The 14,957-nt window shown below is 38.3% G+C and overlaps 2 protein-coding genes across 2 annotated transcripts; both read left to right on the plus strand.

Moving 5' to 3' along the window:
* The first annotated feature begins 993 nt into the window (after positions 1 to 993).
* LOC104886757 (hypothetical protein) lies at positions 994 to 4,101 on the plus strand. Its single transcript, XM_019247953.2, has 3 exons — positions 994 to 1,221; positions 3,028 to 3,160; positions 3,639 to 4,101. The coding sequence occupies exons 1-3, from the start codon at positions 1,058 to 1,060 to the stop codon at positions 3,693 to 3,695; spliced, it is 354 nt and encodes a 117-aa protein (XP_019103498.1). The 5' UTR covers positions 994 to 1,057; the 3' UTR covers positions 3,696 to 4,101.
* Positions 4,102 to 9,824: 5,723 nt separating this feature from the next.
* LOC104886748 (BTB/POZ domain-containing protein POB1) lies at positions 9,825 to 14,463 on the plus strand. The gene is made up of 6 exons (XM_010671238.4): positions 9,825 to 10,358; positions 11,444 to 11,563; positions 12,393 to 12,514; positions 12,620 to 12,683; positions 12,943 to 13,222; positions 13,389 to 14,463. Exons 1-6 carry the CDS (start codon positions 10,088 to 10,090, stop codon positions 14,200 to 14,202), a joined length of 1,671 nt encoding a protein of 556 aa, XP_010669540.2. The 5' UTR covers positions 9,825 to 10,087; the 3' UTR covers positions 14,203 to 14,463.
* Positions 14,464 to 14,957: the final 494 nt, after the last annotated feature.

Below are 14,957 nucleotides of genomic sequence, written 5' to 3' on the forward strand. Positions count from 1 at the left end.
AATGGAATTTGGAGATATGATTAGAAGTAGTTTTATGAATGAAAATCCAATCAAACAAGTAAAAAACTGATGAACTTTTGTTAGATATGAAATCGTCAAGTGTGATTGTTATTGTGTGTTGTGTGAACTCAGAACTCTCCAACTCATGAATAGAATTTGGAGTATTAATTTATAGACTTATGTTAGATGTGAACGGATGAATGGAATTTTGATGTGGATGGATATTTTGAATTGAAATAAGAAATTATGAAAATGAAATTTAAATGTTGTGCAATTATCAAATATGGAAATTGAGATTACTTGAATTGAGATTAGAGATTAGAAATTGTGAAATTGAAATAGAGGTTGTGAATTGAAATTAGATGTTGTGAAATGTAACTTGAAACAAGGGACTTTGGAATTAATATCTAATCATATGTTTACTTTATACTACATTTGGAAGATGAAAAACAAAAGTTTAGAATCTTTTTAGAAGAGAGGTGGAGGAATATCACAAAAGCCTTAAACTTTTCTAATTAGTTTTAATTTGAATCATTAATTGATATTGGCATTGTATTTTGATTTGATTTGAATTTTTAGCCGTAAATCAACTCAAGTATTGTATTTTGTTTTATTTGATTTTTTTCTCATCCATATCCCAATTCCGTAATTCATGGATACGCCAGTATCACCATCTATGACCTCTACGCAAACGAGCCATTAGAGATAAACCTTTCCTACCCCATCAAAAAAAGATTCTCTTAACTAACGACCAATCTGTCATATGGTAGGTCGTACTAAAATGGTCAATTCTGATTTTGTCAGGGTGAGATGTAAGTGTTACCTAATTCACCCTTTGAAGTCCGTCAATTTATCCATTTACCTAAAATCGACTAAAAATAAACCAAATCGACCATAATTCGCTTTCTCAATTCGCAATTTGAAGAGGAATTAGGGAAATAGGTAACATCAATGAGGCCTATTGTATTTGAGAATATTGGTGTCCTCCTGAAATATTATTGTGTGCATTCAAATAACTAATATTTGCACAGGGTGAACGCTGGTGTTGGAGAGAGAGATGGGAGGAGCAGTTTTCAGGTGGGTGATGCAACTACACAAAGATGTACCCAGAGCTGCAAAATTCTACTCAGAAGGCTTAGGTTTTACCGTCAATGTGTGCACTCCTCGTTGGGCGGAACTTCACTCTCACTCTTTCAAGCTTGCTCTTTTACACTCCTCTAGGTTTCCATCTCTCTCTCCTTTTCAATCTTTTCTCCTTCTTTTTCCTCCAATTTATGTTGTTCAATGTTGCACAAATTACCCATTTCTTTGTTGTGTTACAATTTTAACTCAAAAAGATTAGAACTTCAATTTGTTGCCACTAATTCTGTTATGAAATTGCATCGAATGTCAAGATATTGGATTGATTTTTTAGGTATCTGTTCAGCTCATTTGAGATATAATTTAGGTTTTTTTTTTAATTTTTTGCCTTTTTTGTGGGTGAAGGGTTTTATCTGAGATTCTGAGGAAAGAAAATGGGTGAATTATGTTTTGTGCATGAATCTTGAATATGGTCCCCTTGATCATTGAGATGTATACTTTGAGTGAGTCATTGCTGAGGTTTTAATTGAATTTGATGGGAACGTGAACAATAATTCCTAAGAACCCTAAGTTGTTGAAATTCAAGGTTTTCAATCATCCTTTTGTTGCAAATATCGAAGATTGAGTGAAAACTATGGAAGAAATTTCCATCTTCTCATTGCTCTAGGCTGTTTTTGGGTTACATTGACTAGTTTCCTCCAGCTGAGCTCGACTGTGCTTTAGCCTACATTGATTAATTAGTTTTGTTTGAGGTGCTTGCAAGAAGCCAAGAAGTATGAAATTCAAGGTTGATTCCCAATAGTCCCGAATTTGCCGTCACACCAGTATTTTCATATGCTTGCGGGAAGTACCCGAGATTCAAAACATGATGCTCGAGACCCGTTTGAGTGCTTTTACATGTTGTAAGTCTTCTACCTTAGGTGTACTAGTTGAGCTAAGTTCAGAATTTCAGAATGTAAACACTTATTGACCATGGTACAAGACTACAGATTCGAAAGTAGTCACATTATCCTCTTGAAAGAACTTTGGTTGAATGGTTGTGTGCCTGTATTAGATGTGAAATGAACTTTATGAGTTTTTACTATCCAAATTAGAAAGGTATTACTGCTAGTTCAGTTCTTCTTCATCACACTGTCTTAAAGAACATTTCTCATTAAGAGAAACCTTCTTTTAAATTGTTCAAGGGTTTCTCTATATGTATCTTTAAGAGCTAAGTAAGCAGTAACTATATTTTTTAGAATAGTATTGCTTTTGGTAAAAACTAAATAGAACAAAATCATTTATCAAACAGTTTTTAGTCATGTCTGATTGGTAATCGTTTATATCTACTTTTAGCTTCTTATGCTTTTCCCTTAGGGATGCGTAATGGCATTTAGCATATTCCATCAATGTGCTTATAGATTCTGAAGCTGATTGTGGCCATGGATAGTGGTTATGATGTAACCCACAACATATAGGCCCAGTTTGGCAATTAGCGGATAGCTGATAGCTGATTCTATTAGCTATTTGTATAAAGGGGTTTCGTAGATAGCTGATAGTTGATTGTTAATTGATTGTATAAAATGACCAATAAGGACATTGACTTAATATATTAGGTTTAGGGATACCTATGTAAGAGTAGTAATTTTAGAGAACCTTTAGACATAAATGTGATTTTTTCTTTTATTCTCAAAACTCTAATATCAAAAAGCTCCTCCCCCCAACTTTTTAAAAAAGATCTTTTTGATCCCAAAAAGCTTTTTCAAACCTCTCTTTACCAAACACCCAAATTAGAAGATTGACTAGTCAAATCCTCTAATATGACGTCAAACCTCTAATTTTTCCCCAAACCTCTCTTTACCAAAAAGGGCCATAACTTTTCAGTCAATTTCCTCACTTCCTCATAATAACTGTATGTGTTTAGCACTACTGATGTGATCAACACTGATTGCTTGTGATGCCTTGCAGTGAGCATGTCGTACAGAATGGATACTCGTCACTCCTGTCCTTCACAGTGACAGATATTAACAGTACCGTTATGAAACTAATGGAACTGGGAGCGGAGCTAGATGGCCCCGTCAAACATGAAATCCACGGAAAGGTTATTCTAAGCTCCTTGGAACCCCCCCCCCCCTCTCATCATCTCTCTCTCTAGCTTATTGTATGCTGATTATACAATCCCCTTTTTTTTGAGCTAGAATACGAGAATGGTTACTCCATCAACTAAAGATCAAAGTGTTTCCTGTTAAACCTTGTTTGGAGGTGTGATGATGTGGTAGCTTATTATGATTAATCTGGCTGGGAACTACTAACTTTGCTTGACACTTATCAATGTTACTCTGACTCTGTTTTACCTCAAGTTCCACCCTGTGTTGAGTTCCAACACTATGACATTGGTATAGCACTTGAATTTTAGATCCAAACAAGTGTCTGGCACCAACACGGCAATACCCAAGACCAATTAACATAGGGCATTTTTCCACAATTTGAGGTTGATGAAATGTGGTTTGCTTAGCATTCAAACTTCGACCTCTATTATCCTCTAACATCTGTGCTTCCCTGTTTGATACCTTATTCAGATTGCAGCCATGCGATGTCTTGATGGTCACATAGTAGGACTTCATGAACCTGCATGAAATCAAGCGAAACCCACCGTTGTGCATTTTGAACTTTCTTTCCAAGAGAAATTATGGGTCGATCTATGTATCAACTTGCGTATCAGATGAAAAGCAATGTAAACTCTGGATCCCTCAATTCGGATACAGCATGTGCAGCCTGCTACATAAAACTCAAGAAGCAAAACTCGGTACCTTCATCAATCTTGCTCAATTCTACTAGTACTCCTGGTCGGAAATTTATATGTTGGATCAAAGTGTAAGAACAGATATCATTACATAGTACTCGTTTTACTCCATTTCTGGTGTAAGATAGTGTTACAACTTATGAACAACAATCCTGTCTGTGTTGCAGTAAAGATTGAATTATGTCTGACCCTGAAAATTGTCATTCTTTGGAATAAACAGCTGATAGTTCCCTTGCAAACAGCTACATTATGAGTCTTAACATCGTGACTGATATGTGCAATAGAAAGAGGGAAAAGTTCATCTTTCGTAATCTTTAATATAGAAAGTTTTTCAAAAAAAATTATTTGTTTTTTGAATGGCAAAATATGAACTCAATAATGTGGCAGGAACAACCAAGGAAGATAATCAGCATAATCTAGCTGACAGTTGATTGGGGTGACTTGTATCTATAAGGGTGATTTTGTTTCATAATGAGTTACGCGCCGTTTAGTTAATTTGATTTGTACCGAATATGTTGGGTATATGGTTGCATATGAAGCTCATGGAGGTGTATGGGTGTGGAGATGAGGTTGCGTAAAGGGAAAACATCATATTAGGCATAAGGCGAACTTTGAATGGGCATATCTTTCAATCTAGAAATGATTTTGAGGTGATTCAAAGTGGAGGTGATAGCTTGTTCCGAGAGCTTTCCAACGACAGGTCATATGCCTAATTCCGATAAGAAACGAAGAAGTTATGGCTGGTTTAAGTTTCGCCCGATCGGGTCGGGCGAGGGAGCCCGATCGGGCCCGCAACAAAAACGTGAAACTGGGCGTTTGGCAGCTTGTGTTGGCTCGCCCGATGGCATCGGGCCATCTCGCCCGATCGGGCGGCAGGCCGAATTACGACACGGGCGTTTGTTGCCCGATCGGGCCCGGGAGCAAAATTCTTCGAGCGTTAAGCGCCCGATCGGGCGGGCTCGCCCGACCTGATCGGGCGGGGCTTAATTTTGACGCGGTTGGCTACGAAAACGCTGTTTCTTTAGCAGGGGTATAAATAGGTGCCCTAATTACGAGATTAATGTATTCTTCATCTTTTAAACACATATTAGAGAGAGAAAAAGCTATAGAGAGAGTTCTTGAGCGTTTTTTGTAATCTTTCTTGAATATTCATCGATTCCTAGTGCAGATTCGTGGTTTTTCTCCCAGTTCTTGGGTTTCCACGTAAAATTTCTGGTGTGTTCTTTCCTGCTTTATTATTTGATATTCTATTATTGTTTGCTATTATTTCTAGATTGATAGTCAATAGAACTTACAAGTGGTATCAAGAGCTAGGTTTGATTATTGTCTAGATCTAGAATAATTAACAATGGAGGATTCAAAGATTAGAATTGAGAAGTTTGATGGGACAGATTTTGGATATTGGAAGATGCAAATAGAGACATCTTATATCAGAAAAATCTGTATCAACCTTTGTCTGAAAAGCCTGCTGACATGGAGAGGCTAAGTGGAAAGTACTGGACAGACAGGCACTAGCGGTGGTGCGTTTGACATTGGCTCGGACTGTGGCGTTCAATGTCAAGGATATCAAAACAACGGCTGGATTGATCAAAGCACTGTCAGATATGTATGAAAAGCCCTCTGCAATGAATAAGGTATATCTGATGCGCCGTTTTTTGATTTAGAGATGAATAATGGTAGTTCTGCTGCTGAACATATTAATGAATTTAATTCATTAATAAGTCAGTTATCTTCGGTTAATATTGCCTTTGAGGATGAAGTGAAAGCCCTAATTTTGTTGTCCTCTTTACCTACTGCTTGGGAAACTGTTGTAACTGCTGTTAGTAATTCCTCTGGTAAAGAGAAATTGGTTTATGATGTTGTCCGTGATCTGATTTTGAGTGAGAGCATTCGAAGGAAGGAGAGTGGAGAATCATCTGGAGCATACAGTGCAGAAGGTAGAGGGAGGGGAAAAGGGAGGAACTTTCAGGGAAAATCGGAGTCAAAGGGGGACCGGAGTAAGTCAAAAGGCAGCTAGTGTTACTTGCTGGGGGTGTGGTAATGAAGGACATAAAGAGAGATTGTCCTAGGAAAGAGAATGGGAAAGGGAAGAAGAAGGTTCAAGAAAGTGATGATGAAGAAATGCATCAACTAACTTGATTTCGAGTACGATTCTGATGCTTTGATGGTAAGCATGGATGATCAGGAAGAGTTGGTTGGGTGCTCGGGATCATGGGTCTTGGATTCGGGTTCTTCTCATCATTCCTCACCATGCAGGAGTTGTTTCGGAATTTCAAATCCGGAAAACTTGAAAAGGTCTACCTTGCGGATGGCAAGGCAGTGGAAGTCATGGGGAAAGGTGATGTGAGTGTGAAACTCACTCATGGTGGCTCGTTGGAGTTGAAGAATGTCAAGTTTATCCCAAGGTTGAAGAAAAGCTTGATATCGTAGCCCAACTTGCTACATCGGGTTACAAGGTTGTGTTTGATGGTGGTTCTTGGAAGATTGTCAAGGGAGCAATGATCATAGCTCGTGGGCAAGGAGTGGAACACTTTACACCATGGGGAGCACAATAAAGGGTCCGGGATTGGGATGAGAACTTCATGTAAGGTGTCGTTTGGTCGAAAACTATCGATAGTGGGCTAAGGGAAGAGCCGTGGTGAAGCGGTATCCCGGTGGCAAATTGACCGGTAAGCGAACAAGGTGAAGACGGCACACAAGCATGATGTGCCGGAAATCCTAAGTGGAACAAAGGGTGTATTGTTCGAGTGGGAGCAATGTGAGTTTGTTTTCAGAACAATGAGAAGCTTCTTTGGCTTAGGTGGTAATTGGTTTTATTGAAGTTTGATGAGATTCAATGTGCTTCTTTGGTTGGAGAGGAAGTGGTATTTCCTTATTGTAGAGGAAGGGATCTTCATTTGGTTTGGCTTGTCTCTAAGGTGATCCGACCTCCGGGTAGGAGGGTGTGTAGGTTCATGGAGTGATGGTGCAATGATTTGGAGTTTAGTCATTAAGAATCAAAGTCGGTGTAGATTTTGATGTCTTTGAATTGGAGTTGGTGCAAACTTCAATGTTAGTTTCCTTGGTGTAGAGGAGATGTTTTCATGGGATACTTGAGGTATGACATGATTTGAACACGACTAGAGATTGCTTTTGCAGTGGGAGTTGTGTGTAGGAGTTGAGATGAATGAGAGGATGATGAAGGTATGAAGTTTTCTTCACTTACACCTATCTCCAAGTGGGAGATTGTTGGGTATATGGTTGCATATGAAGCTCATGGAGGTGTATGGGTGTGGAGATGAGGTTGCGTAAAGGGAAAACATCATATTAGGCATAAGGCGAACTTTGAATGGGCATATCTTTCAATCTAGAAATGATTTTGAGGTGATTCAAAGTGGAGGTGATAGCTTGTTCCGAGAGCTTTCCAACGGCAGGTCATATGCCTAATTCCGATAAGAAACGAAGAAGTTATGGCTGGTTTAAGTTCGCCCGATCGGGTGGGCGAGGGAGCCCGATCGGGCCCGCAACAAAAACGTGAAACTGGGCGTTTGGCGGCTTGTGTTGGCTCGCCCGATCGGGCGGCAGGCCGAATTACGACACGGGCGTTTGTTGCCCGATCGGGCCCGGGAGCAAAATTCTTCGAGCGTTAAGCGCCCGATCGGGCGGGCTCGCCCGACCTGATCGGGCGGGCTCGCCCGACCTGATCGGGCGGGCTCGCCCGACCTGATCGGGCGGGGCTTAATTTTGACGCTGTTGGCTCCGAAAACGCGGTTCTTAGCAGGGTATAAATAGGTGCCCTAATTACGAGATTAATGTATTCTTCATCTTTTAAACACATATTAGAGAGAGAAAAAACTATAGAGAGAGTTCTTGAGCGTTTTTTGTAATCTTTCTTGAATATTCATCGATTCCTAGTGCAGATTCGTGGTTTTCTCCCAGTTCTTGGGTTTCCACGTAAAATTTCTGGTGTGTTCTTTCCTGCTTTATTATTTGATATTCTATTATTGTTTGCTATTATTTCTAGATTGATAGTCAATAGAACTTACATAATATAAATTTTTTTCACTGATAAATTGTTTCTATCAATCGTAAATTATTTTTACTATCTTAAACTGATTTTTGGTGAATTAAATAATTCTACTTTTTTCGCGAGTAATTTGGGATATGGGTTGATAGAACTTTTTTATGGTGAAAGAAAACGAAATTTTCTTGAATATTAATCCCTCCGTTTTATTTTAATCTACACACTAAAGATATACTACCTCCGTTTTCTATTATTTGCAATGATTAGACATTTTTCCTTTATATTTTATATCAAATCGTTGCACATAATAAAAAACGGAGGTAGTATGTCCTCAAAGTTTTACATTGACATGCGTGAAGAGTGTAAGTGTGTAGATTAAAATGGAACGGAGGAAGTATTTCACAAGTGTACAAAAATAGGGCCGTAGTGTGAGACTATTTCACCCAAAATGGCAAAATTAGTCATTCGACTAGGGATCACGTATCTTCCCCGAATTTCCTATTAGAGCAATAATTGAAGGAGTTTTTCCTTAAAATCTTTCTTCCTTTCTTTTCAGCAAAAGCACTAATACAGGAGGGTCAAAAGGCATGTCATATCCCAAAGGGACGCATTGCACTAATTGAGGATCTTGATAAAAGGAGGTATAATAAGAAGTAAATAATTGATCAAGATAAAGAAGATAAAATGAATGCTAACTTGGATGTTAGTCGAAAGGAAATTACCCTTAATCATTAACTACTGCTATAAAAAAAAACGCAAAAAGAGTATAACGGTTGGTAGGGGAGTCCATTTAGAGGTGGTCATTGTACGGGCCTAATTTGCCACAGCTTCGAACTGGCCCATAAGAAGATTAACATGGACCAGACTGCCAGATAACCGGGCTTGAACCAGCTCGGAATCGGACAACTAAACGGGTTATCGTGGTCCAAACTAATGAGTGGGGAAGCCGACCCGATCCTGACAATGAAACTGACTATTAAATGCACTTACCCTTGAACTGGACAGTATAAAAAACACTAGTGTATATAAAAAAAACTAGTGTGTATGGACGGTTTCGAAAATTATTTATTGTGGATACTAGTGCATATACAATTAAATCGGATTTTCATTTTCGCAAACAAGAAAATACCGAACCAGTGTGCCAAACTAGGAATCGAGACCAAACCAGTCCAGATTTGAGAAAACCCAACCCTGAACCTGATTGATCAGCTGTCCCGTCCCGTTCAAGCTCATGCCAAGCTGAATCGGCCCGGAATCGCTCTAGGTGATGGGCCAGCCAGCCCGTGGCCATGTACCATCTATTCAGATTTCAGGAAATTCATCTAATTCACAATTCATGTCAATAATAATTCATGCAATAATTGTTTCTTCCCTAAGCACTTTTTAACAGGATGTCAAATGTTGACATGTCGTCTAACCTAAGTCAAACAAGCCGTTCTACTCTAACCACCTCACACAGTCACACATAATCCTCACAGACCACTTATATTCTGACACGTATCCACTCTCCCCAACCTTCCCCCTCTTGTCACCTCTTCAAATCCAAACCACCAGTAACTCTAACCTTCCCTCAATCTCAAAAATTTAAGTACCATCATAATTCATAATGTCTTTAATTTCTTTCTTTTATAGTGGTTGAACATTTCAATTTCTTATCTTCTTACCCCATAAATAAAATAAGGGAAAAGCTATATGCAGCCCTAAGGGCTGTATATAAGAAGCTAAAAATGGAAATAAGTTGCATTAATTGATCATTTATTACATCGGTTGATGCAAAATTTTTCTATAAATTCACAATTTATTTTCATTTTACATAGTGTATTTACGTCTTATATACAACCTTAAGGGCTGCATATAGCATAACCCATAAAATAATATAATAAATAAATAAAAATAAAAATAAAAATAAAATCCTCCCCTATAAATAAAAAGATAAAATTCAAAAATTCTGACATATTACAAATTATTATTATTATTATTATTATTGATAGATTCTGGACACAGTTTAGAGAGATAGAGAGGAGAGAAGAAGACAGATAAAGAAAACATCTTCTTCTTCTCCTTCCTCTTCCACAAAACCAAACCCAGAAAATTTTAAATATAAATAAAAAGTTAAAACAAAACCCAGCTCCTTAGGGTTTACACAATTACACCAAATTAAACAATCTATCAGAATTTGAAATTTCCCCCAAATTGATTGGAAAATTGATTGAAGAAAAAGGATGAAGAATATGAACAGAGATTTATTCGATCCAAGAACAGTGATGGATTCAGAATATGATAGGTCACCAAAAGAGGGGAATTTCGGTTTCGCTTTTAATGATAGCAATTTTTCAGATCGTGTTCTTCGGATCGAGATTATGGCTGGACCGTCTGATTCGAAATCCGATGTTGATGGTTGTTGTAGTCTCTTAGATTGGGCTCGTAATCGTAAGCGTAGGAGAGAAGATTTGAAGAAAGATGCTCAAATTGAAAATGAGGATGATAATAATGGTTTGCTCATCTTTTTATTCGTCTTATTTTTTAATTTGATGTTTTGTTGTTGTTTTTGAATTTGAAATTTAGGTTTTTGGATTTTGAGGTGTTTATTTATTGAATTGATATGAGGATTGTATTGGAGGAATGTTTTTGTTTAATTTGGTTGTGATTGAGGTTTGATTTTGAACTGAAGTTGTGTTAAATTGGTCAAAGTAGAGTGATATTGTGAATGTAGGGAATGTTTCAGTGGCGGTTGAATTCGAGTTTATGCGAGTTATACTGTTTCTCCTGTTATTGTTTTAGTCGCGAACGAATGATAATGACCTAGGTTAAGATAGGGTTTAGTTTTGTGTGATTTGGAAGGGAGAAGATTGTATCTTATTTTGATGGAGGAAGGGTGGCATTGTTAGAATCAAGAGATAGAAGTTTGTGGAGCCGGCGGAATGCTGCTCAGTGTGTGCAGTTATGATATATGTCTGTAGTTTCTCACTAGAGAATCTGGCAATTGGGCTTGCTTTGGGCGTTTTAAGTTCCGTTGATTGAGTTTAGCTATGATATGTCTGGGATGTCTTGCAGGTATGTAATGTTGTATCGAATCGGACTTCTTGTAGCTGCTTATTTCAAAGTTGGTTTATGTATAGGTTTGATGATCTGAACCTGTTTGAGTGTTCGTTGTCATGTCAAATACTCACATTTGTGTATGACATTGTTGAAGCCTTGAAGCGGCAGGCTTTTCTTTTTTATGAGTCTGCTTTAGGTCTCTGATAAACATGGAAAATAAGGAGAAAAGGGTAGAGGCTAGGAAATACCTGTATGTCCAATCTAGACTATTGTCACTTTCACTTTGTCAGTCCATGATTGATGAAATTTTAGGTTAGTGACCTTAATATTGTTTAGTGCAGTGTGAGTTGGATCTTTACGGTGGACACCGACAATGAATTCATAGCATTACTACCTTCTCTTTTTTAATTGAAGGATGTTTTGCAATTTATGCGAAATCCTTTCAAGATTACTTATTAGTTCTCTGAAATATACGTTTTGCTTCATGTAAGTAATGAGGGGTAATGATCATTGTTATATTACTTGATTTGTCTCATCAGGTGCAGAGGTTGCTGTGTGTCCTGAGGAGCAGGTTTTGAATCAGTCTGATGGTGATGATGTTTTAGCTTGTGAGAACGATGATGAGGAAGCCGTCGCAATGATTGAAGAATCACCATCAGGTGCCTGAATATTTCGAGTCTTCTATTCACGATTTTCTGATCCGACTTTAAATTCTTTGTTAGGAAGTAGATTTACAGCATGTTGGTGTTCTAGTGAGGTGTGAATGTCAATTTTAAGAAAAAGTGCAGAAATCTGTCTTTGTAAGATTGTACACTGCCCTGTCAGCCCTTCTATTCACAAGTTTAATTCCAGGAACCTATGCACAGAATAATTTATAAAAATTGCTGCATGAGGCCTTAGTCTCATGAGTTTCTGTAGGTCTCCATATAGTCTTCATTGAACTTTATATTGTAGGCACTTTGCCACTTCACGTATCTATGCTTACAGCAAATGCAGAATATGGCTGTGTTGGTATCACCCTTTTCGTTGTGTCTAGTATGTTAAAATGCAAGAGATGGCGGTGCCACCATTCCATAAAGGCTCAACTCCACCTATAACAACTGCCACATTGGATAAGTGTGGGGCTTTATGCTTGAATAGAACCCTATTTAGATATGGTGGTGGAAACTTTTCTTTTCTTCCTATTTGTCTTCCTGCTCTAGTTTCTTTATCAAGATCTCGATTCTACAAAATTATATCTCTTTTCTCTGGGGTACACTGCTCTGCTCCTGGAGGGAGAAAAGCTGAAGCCGGTCACTATCGTTTAGTGTGGATCATGCATTTTTTTTCAGTTAACGCATGCAGCAGTGAATGTTCCTAGACTTTTTGTATCCTGAAGATCATTTTTTACATTTCAATTAGTTCTCTTTTTCCTTCTAGTGAAGCAGTACTATATTCTATTAAAACACTCTAGACCTTTTTTTAATAATTTGCTATATAACTGTATAGGTGATGAAGGAGACAATAGGAATGATTCATCGTGGAGCATGGAATGTTCAACAATTGTGAGAGTTCAAACATTGCATATCAGCTCTCCTATCTTAGCTGCTAAAAGTCCATTTTTCTACAAGGTAGCTTTACTTTTATTTTTTTTCTTCACTCGCTAATGGTCGAAATCTTCCTGTGAAAGTCCTAATTGTTGATATCCTTCTTTCTTTATCATTATGTTGTTGTAGCTATTCTCAAATGGTATGAGGGAGTCTGAACAGAGGCATGTGACCCTACGTATCAGTGCATCTGGTATGCTCTCAAACTTTACTTAAACTTCTTTGCTCAGAATGAAATTCATTGGCCTGTCACGACTCCTCCTAAATTTGGTTTAGGTGCATGTCAGTGAATTGTTTTAGCGCATCAATCAGTTTGGAATCGGTTGGCTAAACATCTTGCTTGTAACTAAAGTTTTCTTCCCAGTGCTTCGCTGGTTGTAGTTGCCAGGAATTAAACCTACTCTCTGGGTTACTATCTCACAGCGAGTTGCTGCTTTTTTTTTCTGGGACAGAGGAAGCTGCTCTTATGGAGCTCCTGAACTTCATGTACAGCAACACCTTGTCTCCAAATACAGCCCCGGCTTTGCTTGATGTATTAATGGCTGCAGACAAATTTGAGGTTGCTTCATGTATGAGATATTGCAGTCGTTTATTGCGGAATATGCCCATGACACCTGAGTCTGCTCTACTCTATCTCGACCTTCCGTCCAGTGTGTTAATGGCTGAAGCAGTTCAACCCTTGACAGATGCAGCTAAGCAATACCTTGCTGATCGCTACAAAGATGTTACAAAGTAAGTTTCCGATCTAAAGAATGTAAAATCTAGGCTGTGTTCTTTGGCTCAATCAAGTGTTCCTTAAGTGCTGTGGAATCCCAACATTGTTGTTCTACTTGGCCCTTAAGACCGCTTTTCTCTTCCATGAATGATCTCATGTGAGGGCTTTCTCTTCTATTTGAAGGTTCCAAGAAGAGGTGCTGGCTTTACCCATTGCTGGAATTGAGGCTATTCTTTCCAGTGATGATCTTCAAGTAGCATCTGAGGATGCTGTTTATGACTTTGTCTTAAAGTGGGCGAGGGCTCAGTATCCAAAACTTGAAGAGCGTCGCGAAATCCTGGCTACTCGGCTTGCACGATTCATTCGATTTCCATACATGACCTGCCGGAAGTTGAGAAAGGTTTTAAGCTGTCCAGACTTTGATCACGAGATGTCGTCCAAGCTTGTCCTTGAAGCCCTTTTCTTCAAAGCTGAGGCCCCACATCGGCAACGGATACTGGCAGCAGAAGAATCCGCTTCCACAAATCGTCGTTTTCTAGAACGCGCTTACAAGTATCGCCCTGTTAAGGTGGTCGAGTTCGAACTTCCACGTCAGCAGTGCGTTGTGTACTTGGATTTGAAGCGGGATGAGTGTGCAAATTTATTCCCATCGGGGAGAGTTTATTCTCAAGCATTCCACTTAGGTGGGCAAGGGTTTTTCCTTTCAGCCCATTGCAACATGGACCAACAGAGCTCCTTTCATTGCTTCGGGTTGTTCCTTGGAATGCAAGAGAAAGGGTCTGTAACATTCGCAGTTGACTACGAGTTTGCTGCAAGGTCGAAGCCCACAGAAGATTTCCAGAGCAAATACAAAGGTAACTACACATTTATGGGTGGTAAGGCAGTAGGTTATAGGAATCTTTTTGGCATACCATGGACTTCGTTTATGGCAGAGGATAGTCTTTATTTCATTGACGGCATCCTTCATCTTAGAGCCGAGCTCACCATTAGGCACTGACTTGAATTTCTCTGTGTTCATCTTTCTCTGAAGAACTTCCGGCGACCAATTTAATCCTTCAAACTTTGTTTTTAATTTTATTTTCCCTTTTATTAGGGCTTGACAGGATCCATACTTTAGGGCAATGTAGATGAGCTAACATGTAAAATTTTTCTTTTTAGTTTATGAGAGGTCACAAATTGATGGGATCTTTCTATGTTGTCCTTGCCATACCTGAAAAGCAGAGAGAATCAATGTAAATGTGCTTGAAATGTTTTATCATGTACCGGCTTTACTATGTGTATTTGCTTTAGCTCAAATGGCAAGTTTGTTGTGATGCTTCAGAGTTTAGAATGGTGTTTCTCCTTCGTCCCTCCAAATCTGAAATACTTGTAATCACCTTCATTTTTTTTTTACTCAGGAGTCCAGAAATAATTTGATATGTAATAGGGTTTTGTAATTTACTCCGCAATAAATTTCTGCAAATTATCACGGTGAAAAAATAAGGTGGAGAAAATAGGTCTTAATTATGATTATTGTTATTTCTAATTGTTCTAGGTACTTTTTGGAGAACTTATGCCAATATCAAATCAGAAGATAGACAATGAATGGAGGGAATATTGCTTTTACTTGACATTGACAATATACTTTTAGGAATTGTATCTCGAACTCAACTTCCCTTGATAATAAATGGCGAATATAAGTTTTAACTAGTTAGGTATTAACGATCGAACATGACCTAAATTTAATTTTTACGTTTGTCAACGTACAAGTTT

Source organism: Beta vulgaris, chromosome 1, assembly GCF_026745355.1.
Source record: "Beta vulgaris subsp. vulgaris cultivar EL10 chromosome 1, EL10.2, whole genome shotgun sequence".
In the NCBI taxonomy this organism is placed as follows: domain Eukaryota; kingdom Viridiplantae; phylum Streptophyta; class Magnoliopsida; order Caryophyllales; family Amaranthaceae; genus Beta; species Beta vulgaris.